General features: G+C 38.2%; 1 protein-coding gene across 1 annotated transcript in view; it reads right to left on the reverse strand.

Annotated features, from left to right (window-relative positions):
* The window catches only part of TPX2 (TPX2, microtubule-associated), a 58,122-nt gene that overhangs the window by 37,101 nt on the left and 2,375 nt on the right, over window positions 1-18,646 (reverse strand). Inside the window, exons 3-5 of the mRNA XM_008577242.1 lie at window positions 17,618-17,775; window positions 7,263-7,437; window positions 4,590-4,712 (exon numbers count right to left, since the gene is read on the reverse strand). Coding sequence (XP_008575464.1) covers window positions 4,590-4,712; window positions 7,263-7,368 — 229 coding nt within the window. The 5' untranslated portion in view covers window positions 7,369-7,437; window positions 17,618-17,775. The remainder of the gene's footprint in view (window positions 1-4,589; window positions 4,713-7,262; window positions 7,438-17,617; window positions 17,776-18,646) is intronic.

The following is an 18,646-nucleotide window of genomic DNA, read 5'->3' on the forward strand; positions in this document are numbered from 1 at the left end:
CAATCCCGTTGCCGGTCCCGGTCCGGTACGGGCGCAACACTGAGGGTTGCGATCCGTTGCCGGACACGAAAAAAGACAAAAAAAAAAAAAAAGAAATTAAACTGCAACAAGGTGACAGGGAAGAAAAGACAGGCCATGAAAACACATTTCATGAATTATCCATTTCAGAGAACAATCATTGGGTTCATCCTCTAAAGAAATTTTTTTTGGGGGGGAGAGCAGAGAAAAATAAAAACAAAACAAACAAAAAGGATAGAATATTATGTCAAGGATAAAATAGAGGCATTTATTCCAATTAAAAGGCAGAGATAGGGGCTAGCTGGTTAGGTCAGTTAGAGCACGATGTTATAACACCAAGGTCAAGAGTTTGGATCCCCTTACTGGCCAGCCACCAAAAAAAAGAAAGAAAAAGGCAGATATAATTATACTGAATAAAAAAGCAAGACCCAACTAATGCTGACTACAAAAAATACATTTTAAATATAAAGACACACCATGCTAACACTAATCCAAAGAAAGCTGGAGTGGCTATATTAATATCAAAGTAGGTTTGAGAGCAAAGAATATCACCAGAGGTAAAAAAGATCATTTCAAAATGGTAAAGTAGTCAATTCATCAAGATGACATAACAATCCTAAACACTTATATACCTAAAAACAGCTCCAAAATACATGAAGCAAAAATTACAAGGAGAAATAGACAAATCCATAATTATAGTCTGAGATTTCAATATCTTTCTTTTTAACTGATGAAATAAAATGACAGAAAAATTAATAAGAACATAATAGCCACAAATAATATATAAGCAAATGGGATATTTGTATTACAATAAAACAATATACAAAAATATGTGGCGATCAACCCATCAAAAAGATATAACAACTATAAACATTATATGCGCCTAACAAGAGCCCCAGATAAATGAAGAAAAAACTGACAGAACTGAAGGAAGAACTAGAGCAACAATGATATGTGTAGTAGACTTCAATACCCCACTTTCATTAACAGATAGAACAACTAGATAGAAGATCAATAAGGAAACAGAAAACTTGAACAGCACTATCAACCACCTTGACCTAATTGACATTTATATAACTCTCCACCCAAAGACAGCAGAATACACATTATTTTGAAGTGCATATAGAACATTTATCAAGACAGACCATAGTCTGAGCCATGGAATAAGTCTCAATATATTTCAAAGGATTCAAGTCACACAGAGTATATTCTGTGACCACATTGGAATTAAATTCCTTAGAAATCAATGATAGAAAAGATTTCTGGAAACCTCTCCAATATACAGAAACTAAATAACACACTTCTCAATAACACCTGAGTCAAAGAAGATATCAAAGGAAAATTTAAAATATTTTGAATGGAATGAAGTGGAAACACTTATAAAATTTGCCAGATGCTGCTAAAATAGTTCTAAGGGGAAATTTACAGCATTAAACATTTAAATTAAAAAAGGAAGATCTCGAATCAATGACTTTATTTTTATTTATTTTTATTTTTATTATTTTTTTTTTTTTTCAAAAAGATGACCGGTAAGGGGATCTCAACCCTTGGCTTGGTGTTGTCAGCACCATGCTCACTGAGTGAGCTAACCGGCCATTCCTATATGGGATCCGAACCCGGGGCCTTGGTGTTATCAGCACCGCACTCTCCCGAGTGAGCCACAGGCCGGCCCTCGAATCAATGACTTTAGCTGCCACCTTAAGAAACTAAAAAAAGAACACACTGAACCCAAAGTAAGCAGAAGGGAACTAATAGAGATCAAAATGGAAATCAGAAAAACAGAAAAAAAGTTAATGAAGCCAAAAGCTGATTCTTTGAAAAGATCAATAACAATGATAAATCTCTAGCCAGACTGATCAGGAAAATAGAGAATACATGAATTACCAATATCAGGAATGAAAAAGGTGACATCATTGCAGAATCTACAAATATTAAAAGGATAAGGAAATATTATAAACAACTTTTTGCCTATAAACTCTACAACTTAGATCAAATAGATGATTTTTTTTTTTTTTTTTGCACAGCTGGCCAATATGGGAATCTGAACCTTTCATCTTGGTGTTACCAGCACCAGGTCTAACTGAGTGAACTAACCAGCCAGACTAACAGTACCATATTAACAGACTAAAAAAGGAAAAAAACAGACCGGCCAATTAGCTCAGCTGGTTAGAGAATGATGTTATAACACCAAGATCAAGGGTTCAGATCCTCTTACTGGCCAGCTGCCAAAAAAAACCCCAAAAAACCAAAAAACAAAATTAAAAAGAAAAAAAATCACATGACCAACTCCATATATGCCCCCCCAAAATTTGATAAAATCCACCATCCACTGCTGATAAATATCAGTAAAACAAGCATACAAGGGAACTTCCTCAGCTTGATAAAGGGCATCTATGAAAAAACTACAATTAACATCATACTTAATGGTGAAGGCCTGAACGCTTTCATCCTAAGATTAGGAATAAGAAGCACATTTATTCTCTCCATGCCTATTCGACATCCTACTAGAGTTCCTAGCCAGATCAATATTAAAGAAAAAGAAATGAAAGGCATATTTGCAGGTGGCATGATTATCTATGGAGAGATCTGATGGAATTTACAAAAAAGCTACCAAAACTAATAAGTGAGTTTAGAAGGCTGCAGGATAAAAGATCAATATATAAAAACTAATTATATTTCTATGTACTAGCTACACAATGAGATATTGAAATTAAAATACAGGCATGAAAAGTGCGTTAAGATCACAGATAAGGGGAACCAGTTACAGAAAAAAGAATATTTGAGTTGGACCTTGAAAGATGAGTAGAAGGGCCAGCCTGTGGCTCACTTGGGAGAGTATGGTGCTGAGAACACCAAGGCCACGGGTTCGGATCCCTATATAGGGATGGCTGGTTAGCTCGCTTGGGAGAGTGTGGTGCTGACAACACCAAGTCAAGCGTTAAGATCCCCTTACCGGTCATCTTTTAAAAATAAATAAATAAATAAAATTTTTATTTTTATTTTATTTTTTTTTTCCTTTTTGTCTTTTTTCGTGTCCGGCAACAGATCGCAACCCTCAGTGTTGCGCCCGTACTGGACCGGGACCGGCAACGGGATCGCAACCCTCAGTGTTGCTCCCACACCTCGCTCAGCCAGTGAGCGGGAACCGGTCTGTATGTGGGATCCGAACCGTCGGCAGGAGCACCACCGCGCTCCCAAGCGGCGCACTGTAGCAGTGCGCCACCGGGCCGGCCCATAAATAAAATTTTTAAATAAAATAAAAATAAAAAAGAAAGGTGAGTAGGAACTTCTCAGTCAGATAAGCGTATTCTAAACAGAGGAACAGCATTAATAGAGAAGTGAGAATGTGTAATGAGAAAGAATACAAAGACCATGAGTGGCCTAAGGGGCATGCATGTAAGTAATATGTATGACCATTGCCACATAGTGGATTCAGCAGAGGTCTCTTGCTTTGGAGCTTACTGTTCTAATTGCTGATACAAACCTCTGGATATAAAACAGTCTTAAACTAAAAGTGGACCAGACTAGGTAATATTGCATCCTCCTTCAATTCAAGAAGAGCACAAAGATCATCAGAACAGAAAACCTGCCATACTGAACTAATGAAATTCACTTGAAGATACGGCATTCAGGCCACCAGCTTTTCCAAGGATGTCAGGTGAAACATGCCAAATAGTTCTAACCCCATGTTCAAGAAAGATAGATACCAGAGTTCAGGATCCTTGTCCAGATCCCAAATTCATCAGATGTCACCTGTACTCATGAATTATTTGAAAACCAGCCTAGCAGCTTAGACTCTGCAAACTAAAAAGTTCACTGAAAATACAGTTATTTCAGAGAAAGGAAAAAAGAGAGGACAAAACACAAAACAAAAAAGAGACAAAGAAAAGAAAATACAGTTATTTCTCTGATATGGCCCTTCTAGTTAATGGTGTGATTGAGGCCAGTTTCAGATTTACCCGTAGAGTAATTTTCAAATGCTCTAAATTGATTATGGTGATGGTCACACAACTTTGTGAATATACTACAAAAACACTGAAGTGTACATTTTAAGTAGGTGAATTACATATGTGAGCTGTATCTAAACAGAGCTTTTTTTTTTTTTAAAAAAAAGAATCATTTTCAAGAAGGATTTATGACCTCTTAAAGAATGCTTTTCATATTCTGATCAAATAGATAATATTCTGCAGATTTAGTAACCACCGATTTCAATGTCAATCATCTTTTAAAATAAGATACATGACTCAAAGAATTCTTGTACAATGGCAAGAAGTACACTCTTCTCTCCTGTTTTGTTTCCCAGCCAGCCCCAGGTTAGGTTACATTAAATCCTGTCATAAAAAGAAAACAGTTATATATCTGGCAATAAAATTCTATGTTAGCTTGAATTACAAAATATTTTTTTTAAAGTGTAGCCCATCATTAGTTTTACATTCATCATGAAATGAATTAGCCCATTTCACTGATAACAAAGGATACAGCATTTAGATAATTTCCCCAGATTCTCACACTCCTAAAACACTGTTCCACCATTCTGTCAATGTGCTTTTTTCTAAGATATGCTTTCTTACCTGGTCTCAAAGGTGTAACAATAGCTTGCTGAAGATCAGCTTTTCTCAAAGGAGTTTTGCCCTGAAAAAGCCCTCCTGTCCCATTCTTCCCAGGAAACTTATTTTCCAAATTGGCCTTCTCCTCTGTGAAACGGTAAGATCATCATCATCCAATCAGCATTTTTAAATCCCTTTAAAATGGGGACTAAAGCCCCCTACCAGTACACTTCCAACTCATTTGGCAACTATAAAATTCTAGCAATCAAAAGGAAACAAGTACACATTATGCATGAGAGAGAGACTGTAAAAGCTATCACTAAAAACCTGGCAACATTGAACAATGTATTATAGAAAAGGAAAAGTGCAGATTCTGCATTGTGTATATTCCTTATCTTTGCTTAATAAACATTTAGGGACATACAAGTATGAACTCGCTTTATCTACCACTTAAATACATCATGTTCCTCTTAAAGAAAACTGTAGCCACCAGGATCTGTAGAGCTCACAAGGGACATTTTATAGTCTTATAAAACTTCCTGGTGATAGGGGAGTGTGAGGCGTGTGAGGGTGGAGCAGAGCTAGGTTCTCAAGGAATTTCATCTTAGGTTCGGCTGTGCCCGAAAGTCAGCGGAAAGCAGTGAAATGTCTGTTCTACCAACAGTCTATTGACAAAGCTTCAGGAATGTAGTGAGTCCCAGCAATAACTACTCTATGCATGTACACTCTGATTGCAACTGTGTAAAAAGATGTGATTATGTGGAGGAAAATTTAAAAGCTATATTTTAGAACTAAGGCAGTTTTGAAAAATAGTGGGATTAATTTTTTCCTCCAAACTGTATTTAATAGTATTGTTATGCTAATATTCCTATTTTTTTGTTTTAAAGAAAAACATGGAAAAATAAATCCTCAGACAGCCCAGCCATTTCCTCCAGGTTCCAGTGAAGCAAGGGCATGGGAAAGACCCCTACAGGACGGATGGCCCTCTTATCTACCCTTCCTCTCAAACCATTCCAATATACTCCTCCTCTCAGGATCCCTACCAGATACCATTAAATTCATTTTCCAAGAGAATGGCCTAAGCCATCATATTTGGAGACAGCTTTATAAATGATAAATGCAGCTGTAATAGACTCATTTCTGTCCCCTATCACATATTGATGTTGATTTCTCTTAATAAGGAGGATGGAGACATGAGAAAAATAAAATGAAGAGGTTCCATTAACAACTAGCCTGACATATCACTCACTGGTCTCATATATTATTCCAAAGTAATGTAAAAACATAACCACATCCTCATTTATTATTGGCCTGGTTTCAGGATTTGTGCCATGTCACATGATCCAACATCAGGCAATTCTATCTCTGTTTGTAGACTGGGTTCTTTTAGTAGAATAATTCCTCCATTTATAAATGAACTGGGGGGTGCTGGCCAGTTAGCTCAGTTGGTTAGAGTGCAGTGTTGTAATGCCAAGGTCAAGGGATCAGATCCCCATACTGGCCGGCCGGCCAGCAGGCCAATCAATCAATCAATAAATTAAAATAAATAAATAAATTATATATATATGTGTGTGTGTGTGTGTGTGTATATATATATATATATATATATATATATATATGAATTGGGAGTGCTGATAACACCAAGGTCAAGGGTTTGGATCCCTGTACTGAAAAGCTGCCCTCCCCCCCCAAAATAAAAAGAACTGGGGGGAAGGGTGGTAGGAGGGAAGTGAGTGTATCCAAAAACAGGGCAACAACAAAGGATCCTTGTGATGTTAGAACTGTTCAATATCTTAACTGTGGTGGTAGAGATACCAGCCTACACAGGTGATAAAATTGTAAGGAAAATACACATATACACACACAAAATGAGTACAAGTAAAACTGGGGAAATCTAAGCAAGACTGGTGGATTTTATCAATGTCAATATCTTAATTGTGATTTTATACTCTATTTCCAATGATAATACAGCAAGTTTTTATGTGGCTGTCATCACTACAAACATGTTCAAGTCCTGGAGTTTCACTATACACTGTTTCATCTGGATCTTCCCATATGTCCCTAATGCCTAAATATTTGTCATTCTGAACTGCAAAATAACATTGATTTGTACTTATAGTTCATTCCTAAAATATCAGACATTAGACATTTCAATGATTTCTATCATATCATGGATGACAAAGGTACAGAAAGAAGTTTATATTTTATTTTATTATTTTATTATTTTTTTTTAAGAGATGACCGGTAAGGGGATCTTAACCCTTGACTTGGTATTGTCAGCACCACGCTCTCCCAACTGAGCCAACCAGCCATCCCTATATAGGGATCTGAACCAATGGCCTTGGTGTTATCAGCACCACACTCTCTCAAATGAGCCATGGGCCGGCCCTAGAAGTTTATATTTTATTTTTTTTATTTTATTTATTTTTTTTTAAAGATGACTGGTTAGGGGATCTTAACCCTTAGCTTGGTGTTGTCAGTACCACGCTCAGCCAGTGAGCTAACCGGCCATCCCTATATAGGATCCGAACCCGCAGCCTTGGTGTTATCAGCACTGCACTCTCCCAAGTGAGCCACGAGATGGCCCTAGAAGTTTACATTTTAGATATTTTCTTACAACCCTTTCTATTTTTGAAAAGTCCTCAGCACAAAGCAAGCAACTAAACTTTACAATAGCCAGAGAAAGCTGACACTTACCAAACCATGAGTCTATGTTTTGAGTATCTTCCTCATCATCCAAAGATGTAAAATTGATGAAGTCCGTGGGGGCATCATAGGAATAAGAAGTTTTAACTCGTGACATTGTCGCCCCCTTAGCCAGAAGAGCAAGTTCTTCCCAATACTTTTATCACTTTTCTCAACAGGTCACCTTCTGAAGAAAGAAACAGTTCAGAAACTTGGTGGCACATTAATCTAAGGTACTGATTCCTTAGCAATTACTATGATCTTGCCACTACATTTTTAAAAATCACCTAGACAATATGCCCTACTTTGTTAAATCAACCTAAAAGTTAGTTTTTTTTTCTTTTTTGGTAACTTCAAGACACTCCTTGAAATATGTTTGGAATTAGAAACAGGCAAAGTTTGATGAGTACCTACAATATGGTAGGTATTGTGCTAAGTGTATTTCATTCATTATTTTATTATTTCCCCTCAATCTACCATTTTCTCATTTCTAGCCTCCCCCACCAAATTTACTCTCTCTCTCTGCCCTGAATAACCCAGTTCCTAAAACACAGCATAAAAATGTTATACCTACCAACCAAAATCTTACTCATCATTCAAAGTCCAATTCATATCTCCATGAACTCTTTCCCAATTTCCACCTACCATACGTCATTGTTGCCTCTACAAAGCCACAGTGCTTTGTTTATATCTTCACTATAAAATTTTATATTACATCTAATTTTATATTAGTTAATTATGCAAATGTCTCTCCCTGTAGACTCTAAGTTCCTAAAGACAAAGCTGGATTTTACTCACTTGTGTATACCCCACCCATAAATCAAGTTGCCCAGTACCTTACACATAGCAAGAGTTCAATACGGTTTTGCCAAGTATATGTTTTCTTTCCTTAGAAATATTTTCAAAAGTACTATTCCTGGACATGAAGAAAATGACTTTGAAATACACATAGAAGGGACAACATGCAGAATAAGTAAAAGGAACAAGTCAAAAATATGGGCCCACCCCTATTTCAATGTATTAATTTTGGACTCTACCCTGTGGAAACCCATGTAGGTTTAAAGTCAGCCCCCACTCCAGCCCTATCTAGTTAATAAAATAGCTAAAAGTAGTCTGAAAAATAGCCTAAAGTCCACACTCAGTGACAAATAATTTGCCTATGAAACCCAATAAGCCATTTCTCTTTATCCAAGGAACAACATGTACTTAAAATATTCTGTATCTTGGGCCGGCCTGTGGCTCACTCGGGAGAGTGCAGTGCTGATAACACCAAGGCCACAGGTTCGGATCCTATACAGGGATGACCGGTTAGCTCACTGGCTGAGCGTGATCCTAACAACACCAAGCCAAGGGTTAGGATCAGGAAGTAGATACCAGTAATCACTTACATAAACATTTATTAAATTAATGTTTATTTAAACCCTTATTTTATTATAAAATACATGCTAATTAAAAAATAAAATAAAAAAGCTTTTGCTAAAAACCAGTAATGCCACACTATTCCAGACTTCTTATCCTACATATATACACAAACTATTATTTTATTTTTAATAAATGATCATTGACATTCTGAATCTGCTTCACATATTGTGAGCATTTTTCTATGTCAATAAATGTAGATATATCATCAATTAATGGCAGTACCATAATTACTGATCGCCTATTTTTGGCCTTTTTCCAATATTTTCACTTTAAAGATACTGCTAGAAGAACATTCTTATAGCTGTGTTTCTGTACACACCCATAATTCTTCCCTTAAGATAAAGCCTAAGAGTTGGAATTGCTGGGTCAAAGGGCCTTGATACATACTGTGAAAATGTTCCTCCGAAGAACAATAACCACTTACATTACCAGAGGAGTGTGCCAGTTCCCCAAAACCTCACAAACCCTGGGCACTAGTAGCCTTCAGTGCTTATTTTCTTTAAAATATCACTATAGCTATACTCCGAGATATATCATGAGGTTAGTCACACCCAACCTACATTGCTAACTCATTGGTTTGGCCAGAATTTCATTAGCTTCTCTCAGTGGACTGGGGTAATGCAGAAAGTTCTTCTGGGCTTACACAGTGTCTCAGAAACATTTGTTATAACAAATATTTGGTTTATACAGTGACATCAACCCACACACCAGAGAACTTCATCGTCCCATGGTCTCTCCTACGAACTCACTACAGCCAGAATTCCACAAATACCTTTATAATGATGCTCGAAATGAATGAAGTGCTTAGTGCAGAAAAATAACATCTCAAAATTGGGAAGAATCTTAGATAACACCTAACTTTTGTGGTTTGTAGATAAGGATTAATTAAAGCAAAAAGGGGTTCTACAAGATCACATGAGAATAAAACTAATTATCATGGTAAAAAAAAAAAAAGTTACCAGAGGTGCTCATTACATGCCAGGCACTGTGAAGTACTAAATACGTATTCTTTCTAAAGCTCATTAACAACCCTGTAAAGCACCAATTATTATCCTCATTCTAGAAGAGGAGGCTGAAGATCGAAGAGATTAAATGACTTGCCCAATATCACAGTTATGTGAAGACAGAACTAGATCTAGAACTGAGGCTCCTGACTTCAGTACAATGCTCTTTCCACATCCTACACCCTCTCACCTGGTGAATTAGAGAAGCATGTTAAAATAGTTTAAGTCTTGAGCCAGCCTGTGGCTCACTCAGGAGAGTGTGGTGCTGATAACACCAAGGCCACGGATTCAGATCCCATATAGGGATGGCGGTTAGCTCACTGGGTGAGCGTGGTGCTGACAACACCAAGTCAAGGGTTAAGATCCCCTTACCGGTCATCTTTAAAAAAAAAAAAAAAAAGTTTAAGTTTCCATCTGCATAGAAATAGTACTGTATTTATTTCCAGAAAAATCCACTCTCCATAGCCTTTTGCCCTGAATAGAGGGCTATTTATTATCCCTTTTCTAAATTTTTCACTCTCATTTCTACTTTCATTATTCAATTTAACTCAATAAGCTTTTTGTTAATGGTTCACTTACATTGTGTGCTGGCTAGGGGCCATAAGATGTGGGCTTGATGATATCTGAGTCCCTTCCTCACTAATATTCAAGGATAAGACTATGTCCTCACACAAAAACTAGAAGATCCAGTCCCAGACACAAAGGAACTTAAAATTGACATAGGAGCTAAAGTCCTATCATACCCAATAAATAAGATAGTATACAATATTTAAATTACATGTATAAACTGTAAATAAAGAGAATTAGAGATCAACATGGCTGAAGTCAAGGTATGATTAAATATTTTTCAATGAATATCATCTAAACAGTAGTTCTGTTTAGTACACTAAAATGGAAGTCACCTCCTTGATAGCCACCTTCCAAAGCTTGGGGTAGCCATGGGACAGTTCTCCCAACAAAAACTAAGTAAGAATCTGCTGAGGAATTCATAGGAAAATTTATGCTCACCTGATACAGCCATAGCCCTTGTTCCTTTTCTTTCCCTTCACCCTTCTTCTCTTTTTTTAAAAAATTTGTTTGTTTGTTTTTCAGCGGCTGGCCAGAATGGGGATCTTGACCATGGTGTTACAAGGCAGTGCTATAACCAACTGAGCGAACCAGCCAGCCCACCTTCACCTATCTTTTTACCCTGAAGGCAGATGTAATGGCTAGAGCTATAGCAGCCATCTTGTGTATATGAGTGGATGGCCAAGAGAATAACTGACATAAGCCCTGACATCACTGAGCTACTAATCATTGATGATCAAATATCAGCAACCATCTACCTTCAGACTTCCTATAAGAAAAATAATACTCTTTGTATAAGCCATTAGTCACATTTTCTGTAACTTATAGACAAAAACAATCCCAACTAGCACAGAAGTCCAGAATTCTAGCCCTCTCTCTGGCATTTACTACATGTATATAACAATGAGCAAGTCACTCTACTTTTCTGACTACCTACTTCCCATAAACAAATGAGAAGGTATTTCAAGTGTTATAAAATACACTTTGGTATTATAATTGCCATTTGACCTACTGATGATACCTTTCCTCTCCTTGACCACATTCAAAGGACCCTTAGTGAAAGATTCCTTAGTGACTAAAATTCCCTTCGTGCAAGGAGCAAGTTTTCCTGTTCTTGTGAACAAACATACTGGAAGACATGGGAAAATATTGAATTCCCAAGATCTTAATGCCTAACCCAGGTCACTGTGAATACTTTCCAGGCAGGAATGTAATGAAGACAACTAAAGCTGCAGGAGGAAAGAGGCAAGAATGTAATGTGCAGTAACCCATTTAGCCTTCTAATAACCATGATTCCACCAAGCATGCTGCTGAAAACCACCTAGAAAGTGTTCAAATTTAACCCCTCACACTCTTTTTTTTTCTTTTAATTATGAAACTACACTGCCTACCTCTTTGTAGGGCAATTTGCATTTTTCCTTTTTTTTTTTTCCCTTTTGTCTTTTTTACTGACTGGTAACGGGATTGCAACCCTCGGTGTCACACCCGTACCGGGGACCGGCAACGGGATCACAACCCTCGGTGTTGCGCCCACACCGCGCTCAGCCAGTGAGCGGGAACCAGTCTCCACATGGGATCCGAACCCTCGGCGGGAGCGCCGCTGCGCTCCCAAGCGGTGCACTCTCCAGTGTGCCACCAGGCCGGCCCTGCATTTTTCCTTTTGGTAGATCTTGCCAAATGCAGAAATTTATCTTACAGACATGTACTAATGCATGTGTAAGTGTAAGAAAGTTCACTATAGCATTGTTCATAAAAGCCAAAAATACTGAAAACTCAAATCCCACCAATAGGAGATTCGTTGAATAAATTAAGGCACAACTATATAATGAAATATTAAGTAATTTTATTTATTTATTTATTTATTTATTTATTTTTGCCGGCCAGTACAGGGATTGAACCCTGGACCTGATGTTATCAGTACCAAGCTCTAACCAACTGAGTAACCAGCCAGCCAAGTAATTTCAATGTTAGGTAAATGTTCATATGTATATCCATAGATTATTTGTGGAAGGAGACACAAATGTTAACAGTAGTTGGTCTCTGAAGGGAACTGGGAGGTCTGGGTTAGGGGAAGACTTCACTATATGAACTTTTATACTCTTTGAATATGTTTTATTATTATTTCAATGCATCTTTTCAGTTCAAAAAGCTAGTTAAGCAGTATTTATCTCCCCTTATATGAACTTTTATACTCTTTTTTTTTTTTTTTTTTTCCGTGTCCGGCAACAGATCGCAACCCTCAGTGTTGCCCCTGTACCGGACCGGGGACCGGCGACGGGATCGCAAGCCTCGGCGTTGCTCCCGCGCCTCACTCAGCCAGTGAGCGGGAGCCGGTCTGTACATGGGATCCGAACCCTCGGACGGGAGCGCTGCCGCGCTTCCCAAGCGGCGCACTATCCAGTGCGCCACCGGGCCGGCCCGAACTTTTATACTCTTTGAATATGTTTTATTATTATCTCAATGTATCTTTTCAGTTCAAAAAGCTATTTAAGCAGTATTTATCTCCCCATAAAACTGTGTTTGTAGTCCAGAAGATACTGGGCTTTCTGGAATTTTTATTAAATTTTCTTGATAATCCAGCTATAATTGTCAAATCTCTTTATCTTTGGATATATTGCTTCCTTCCCATTTACATGGTCTGTAAATTGGCTACTAACTTAACCAAATGTTACATATTCTCTTTCTAATATTTCTATATAGAAATAAAAATGATTCCTCAGCATCGACTTAATAAAAAGGTATATAAACATGAAAAAATTTTAAAATAAGAGCTATTAATTACTGAGTAGGTATGACTTGCCAGACACTGTTGGCAGTATTTTATATGTATTAACTCACTAAATCCTCACAATAATCCTATAAAGTAAGTACTGTTATTATCTTCATTTTACAGATGAAGAAACTGAGGCACAGAGAGACTATCTGTTCATGGTCACATAGTTAAGAAGTAATAGAGGCAGGATTTGAATCTAGAAAGGCACTAAAGGTTGTGTTCTTATCTACTGCCTCCCATATTTATTTAAAAATAGATACTTAAGTAGATAAATAACAAATGCAAGAGACAAAACCATTTATAAATAATAACTTCTAAATACTGTCTACTGCAGGCCAAACACCTTACCAGACACTACACATAAATCATCTCATTTAAACTGCATTAAAAATATAGAAGGTAGATATCTATAAATAAATAGGCTCAGATAAGTTAAGCTACTCCAAGATCACCATTTAATAGGTGGTAGTGCTGAGTTTGAAAAGACCAGGTCTGTAGGATTCCAAAATCTGGGATCTTTTTTACTCTAATGCACAGGGTTGTCCTACAAACATTCCTTCAAAAAGGAGGTAGGGGGCCGGCCCGGTGGCGCACTGGATGGTGCGCCGCTTGGGAAGCGCGGCGGCACTCCCGCCCGAGGGTTCGGATCCCACATACAGACCGGTTCCCGCTCACTGGCTGAGCGAGGCGTGGGAGCAACACCGAGGGTTGCAATCCTGTTGCCAGTCCCCGGTCCGGTACGGGGGCAACACTGAGGGTTGCGATCCATTGCCGGACCCGGAAAAAGACAAAAGACAAAAAAAAAAAAAAAGGAGGTAGGTAACCAAATCATACTAGCCTGTTAGACAAATGCAAATAAATTCTGCTCTATACAAAAACTAAGCACTCCTGACAAGCTACTCATAAAGAAAATTTTGGTAAATTACAAATCCTATCCTAAATATATTGGGAAAGCTCTGAGTTGAATCTTCCCATAAAGTAAAACATTATCCCTTAATTCTTTTTCCAAATGTGTACTTTTGCATATAATGTTTTTGCTTTATATAAGACGGAGGTTTGGGCCGGCCAATTAACTCACTTGGTTAGAGCATGGTGCTGATAACACCAAGGTCCAGGGTTCGATCCTTGTACTAGCCAGCCGCCAAAAACAAAGACAAAGCAAAACAAACCAAAAAGTAAAAAAAACCAAAAAATTAATAGATAAATAAAAGAAAGATGTATGTTAGTGAGAACCTCTCGGCTGATATTCTAGAATAAAAGAAACTATGAAGAGGGTTTTCAAACATCAGAAGGGCTGTCCTCCCAGCGCTTTGGGGCCCACCCAGGGACCCGAGGTCTGGAGAAGGGGACCGGACCCCCCTCCCACAACCAGGAACACCATGCCAGTGCCTCAAGACCCACTCAGGGACCTGGGATATGGAGCTGGGGATCAGACACTCTCCATAACCAGGCACACTGCCAGCACCAAGGAGCATGCCAAAAACATCTCCTCCATGTGGGTGGCCCACCACAGCCACAACAATGACCATGGCTGCCGCGAAGGCAGCTAGACACCACAACCACCATGCAGATGGTCTGCCAGGCACTGGAGTGCGTTAACACAAGGGGAGTCACCAGCAGAGATAAAGAAAGGAGGAGGATGTCTCCCTCCACAGAGCCCATTTCAGAGTGATGGAAGAGACACCTGCTCTATGATAGTATTGGGGGACCTGATCACACCTCTCAGCATTGGACAGATCATTTGGGCAGCAAATCGACAGAGTAACCATTATTCTTTCAGAGGGTGAGAAGAAATCTAGGGTGATTAGAGGGGGGAAGGAAAAGGGGATGGGGAAGGAGTGGATAAGGGGCATAAATAATTATGATTTGTAACAATATATATACTAGTAATACTGATTTGATCAACACATCTCAATGTTGAACACCCAAAATTTGTATAATCAATTTTGATTCAATAAAAATTAAAAAAAAAAAAAAAAAAAAAAGATGAAGGACTGTCCTCTGAGGTCTAGGACTGCACTTTATTAGTGGGGGGTAAAAGGTGAGGGGCACAAACCTAAGTACATCTAATCTTTATTTAGGTAAAATTTCAAAACGAAAATATTATTTTTCTAATATGACCTCTTTTTAAAGAAGCTTCTTTTGAGCTATCTTTTGGTCAACTCAGGAGACTATACCCACCTCCCTGAAAAATGGGAACAAATACACAAATATGTATCCATTGAGAAGTCTGATTCTCTTCAGTGAAGGCTGACAGCACAAGTACATGAAGAAAACCAAAGTAACTACTGGGTCATACCAGTTCCACCACACTGCCTCTCCAAGAAATAATAAATATGAGGGGTCTTCAAAAAATTCATGGAAGGGGCCAGCCCGTGGCTCACTCGGGAGAGTGTAGTGCTGATAACATCGAGGCCATGGGTTCAGATCCCTATATAGGGATGGCCGGTTAGCTCACTGGCTGAGCGTGGTGCTGACAACACCAAGTCAAGGGTTAAGATCCCCTTACTGGTCATCTTTAAAAAAAAAAAAAAATTCATGGAAGGATTCATATTATCTTTTGCTTCTGTTTTTCCAGGAACTTTTTGAAGTACCCTCGTACCAGGATCTAAAGCCTTCAAAAATTAAAGTCCACAGGGACTAATGGGAAATGGAACAGGCCAGAGCCAAAGGCAACTGTTTAAATGAGAGCCTCAGGCACGGTGGGAACTGGATGCCTTCCTGCACCCCTTAATCAAGATTAAATTTCTGTCAACAGGTCTCACTGAAAGGGGAAAAAAAAAAAAAAGCACATGCGTCAATCACATTCCCCCAAACATATCAAGCTGCCAAGCAAGAGAATCAGCTTCACATTTCAAAATTATCTGAATCCACCACATCTTCAGAATCCTACAGAACTAGAAACATTCTTGATGGAGAAATAGCTATTAATGACCAATAATCCTGCAAAAAATCTGAGGAAATAGCCTATCCCATATACTATGAGCTACTTAGGTTCCTTTCAAAACTGCCTATTAAATGCCATCCACCATATCATATAGCCCATTTTTGTTTCCATAAAACAAAGACCTAAAACAACCCCTTTCCCTAAGGAACTCGCAGTTGAATGGTGAATATAGACAAATAATTATGATACAGGGTGATCCTTGCTGTTATGGGGCATAAACAGAGGACACTCTGGAAGTGGAGAGAAGAATAGAGTGAAGGAGGGCCAGAGAAGGCTTCCTGTTGGAAGTGAAACCTAACAGATACAGTCTTGCAGAGTTCTACAGGCTAAGAATGAATGTTGACTTTTTCTGGAAGAATAGATAAATGGAAAGGGGATACGAGTGGGGTCAAGTACACATGAGGAAGATTGCAGAAGCAGCAATGTAACCTGTTTCCACATTCATCTGAAATTAACCTCCCATTGCCTCCTGTCTCTTCATTCTCAAACCAAAAATAACTAGCCTTGACAAGCTCTATAAATCAAAAGGTGCAGGTTCAGTGGGGGTGGGGGAAAAGCTGCAAGAGGGTGCATTCTAAGCAGGGCTGAAATAGTGGACTAGCAGCTCCTAAACACAACAAAGACATTGGTGTGATAGATGCTTGCAAGCACTTCACTATCCAGCTTGTGAGATGTTCCTTGCCTATTTCTATTAGAGAGAAAATCATGAATTAAACAATTGGTAATGCAATAGAATAAAGAGTAAGTCAAGACTTCGTTAGAAGTATAGTTAGTTAAGATGGTCCCATCCCAGGCAGTGCCATTTCCCCAGGAACACCCTCTCCTACTTTTACAAGGGATAGAGATCCTGTTACATTACTGCAAGTAAAATAGAGTGGAGTTATTTTCATCTTACTCAGGGAGAAAACACCTACTTTTTTTTTTTTCTTGTACATAAGGGATTAGTGGGAGTCAGTAAATGGCAACATAATCCAGCATGCAATTTTAACTGTTAATCAAAGTCACAAACTAAGTATGAAAAAAGTTTAATGGACCTTGTGTTTCCACATTTATGTTGCTAACTTTTATGTTGAAATCAGATCTGTTTACAGAAACAGATCTATGAAGCTTCCAGAATTGGGTCAATTTAAAATCCAATGACAATCCCTCACTGTCCAAACATTCAGAAGTCAGCAAGGACAAATGGACACTTGTTCTAATTCATCACTGTCCAGAAACTTCAAGCAAATATTTTTCTATCTTTTCTCATTTTTAGTATATGATTTTTTAAACAATATAGGCAGAGAAAAAAAACTATAGAGAAATCTGTCAAAATGTTATCCATAATTTATCTGAGAGGTGGGATAATGACTGATTATTATTATTATTTTGCTTTTCTGTATTAAATAAATTTCCTTTTGGATCCCCATACCGGCCAGCTGCCTAAATAAATAAATATATTTCCTTCCAAAATATGTTACTTTATAAAAATACATTAAAGTTATTTAAACAACTTATGAAGCTGACATATGAATGTTCCCCTATCCCCCCCCTTTTTTTGGGGGGGCTGGCCAGTACAGGATCTCAACCCCTGACCTTGGTATTATAAAACTGCGCTCTAACCAGCCAGCCCCCCACCCCTTTTTCATGTGACTCACTGTGGACCCAGGTTTACCTGTGGTTTAATCAGTCTGTCAGTCCACTTGCCTATAGGCTTGACTCAAAATTGTCAATATACTCTTGCATCTCTTTTCTGAAATATTGATATCAGGCAGATACTTCTTCTCAAGAACCAGGAAGAAGCAGAAAGGTGATGAGATAGGTTCAAGTTCCCTGTAGTAAAAAAGGTGAATAGAAAATAGGAAGAAGCCATAAAAGACCAATGAGACCCACTCTCAAAACCAAAGGGTCCTTCTGAGAGCTAAATAGCATGGATCACCAACATTCCAAACTTCTTAACAGATTGTTGTCGCATCAGTGTAAAAGTATTCCTAAATTTTTTATTGTACATTTGCTGTCTCCTGTTGTCTTTGATATTACATACTCCCACTTTAAAACAACCTGTCCAAAGCCTGCAATTTACGAACACTGAAACCAAGTTATGGTATTGTGCACTTCTCCCTTATTCAAACATCAGGACAAACGGTAAGCTCACTTAAAATATGAACAAACTTTTACTACTTTCTCGTACTAAAAAAAAAAGTACAAATAGCATGGTTTTTTTAATTTCTAAAGTAACCTCCTAAATACAATTCTTTTTTTTTTTTTGGTGGCTGGCCAGTACGGAGACTTGATAAAATTTTACACCTTTCTCACTAATCTTTAATCTTTCCCCTTTACAAAGTTTCCCTATAAAAACAAACAAAAACAGAACCCTTCCTCAGTTACCTATCCTTTTTTCACAAAATACCTTGGGCTGCTGATCTCTTGTTGCTGTCTCAAATACAGATCTAGTCACATAATCACTTGGGCTGTTCAATATTCCTGTTTCCTAACTTTACCCATGGCAAAGAAAATTAAGTTTATCAAAGGACATTTACGGGCCGGCCCGTGGCTCACTCGGGAGAGTGTGGTGCTGATAACACCAAGGCCCCGGGTTCGGATCCCATATAGGGATGGCCGGTTCGCTCACTGGCTGAGCGTGGTGCTGACAACACCAAGTCAAGGGTTAAGATCCCCTTACCGGTCATCTTTAAAAAAAAAA

The sequence above is a fragment of the Galeopterus variegatus genome, unplaced genomic scaffold, assembly GCF_000696425.1.
Source record: "Galeopterus variegatus unplaced genomic scaffold, G_variegatus-3.0.2 Scaffold65, whole genome shotgun sequence".
Classification (NCBI taxonomy): domain Eukaryota; kingdom Metazoa; phylum Chordata; class Mammalia; order Dermoptera; family Cynocephalidae; genus Galeopterus; species Galeopterus variegatus.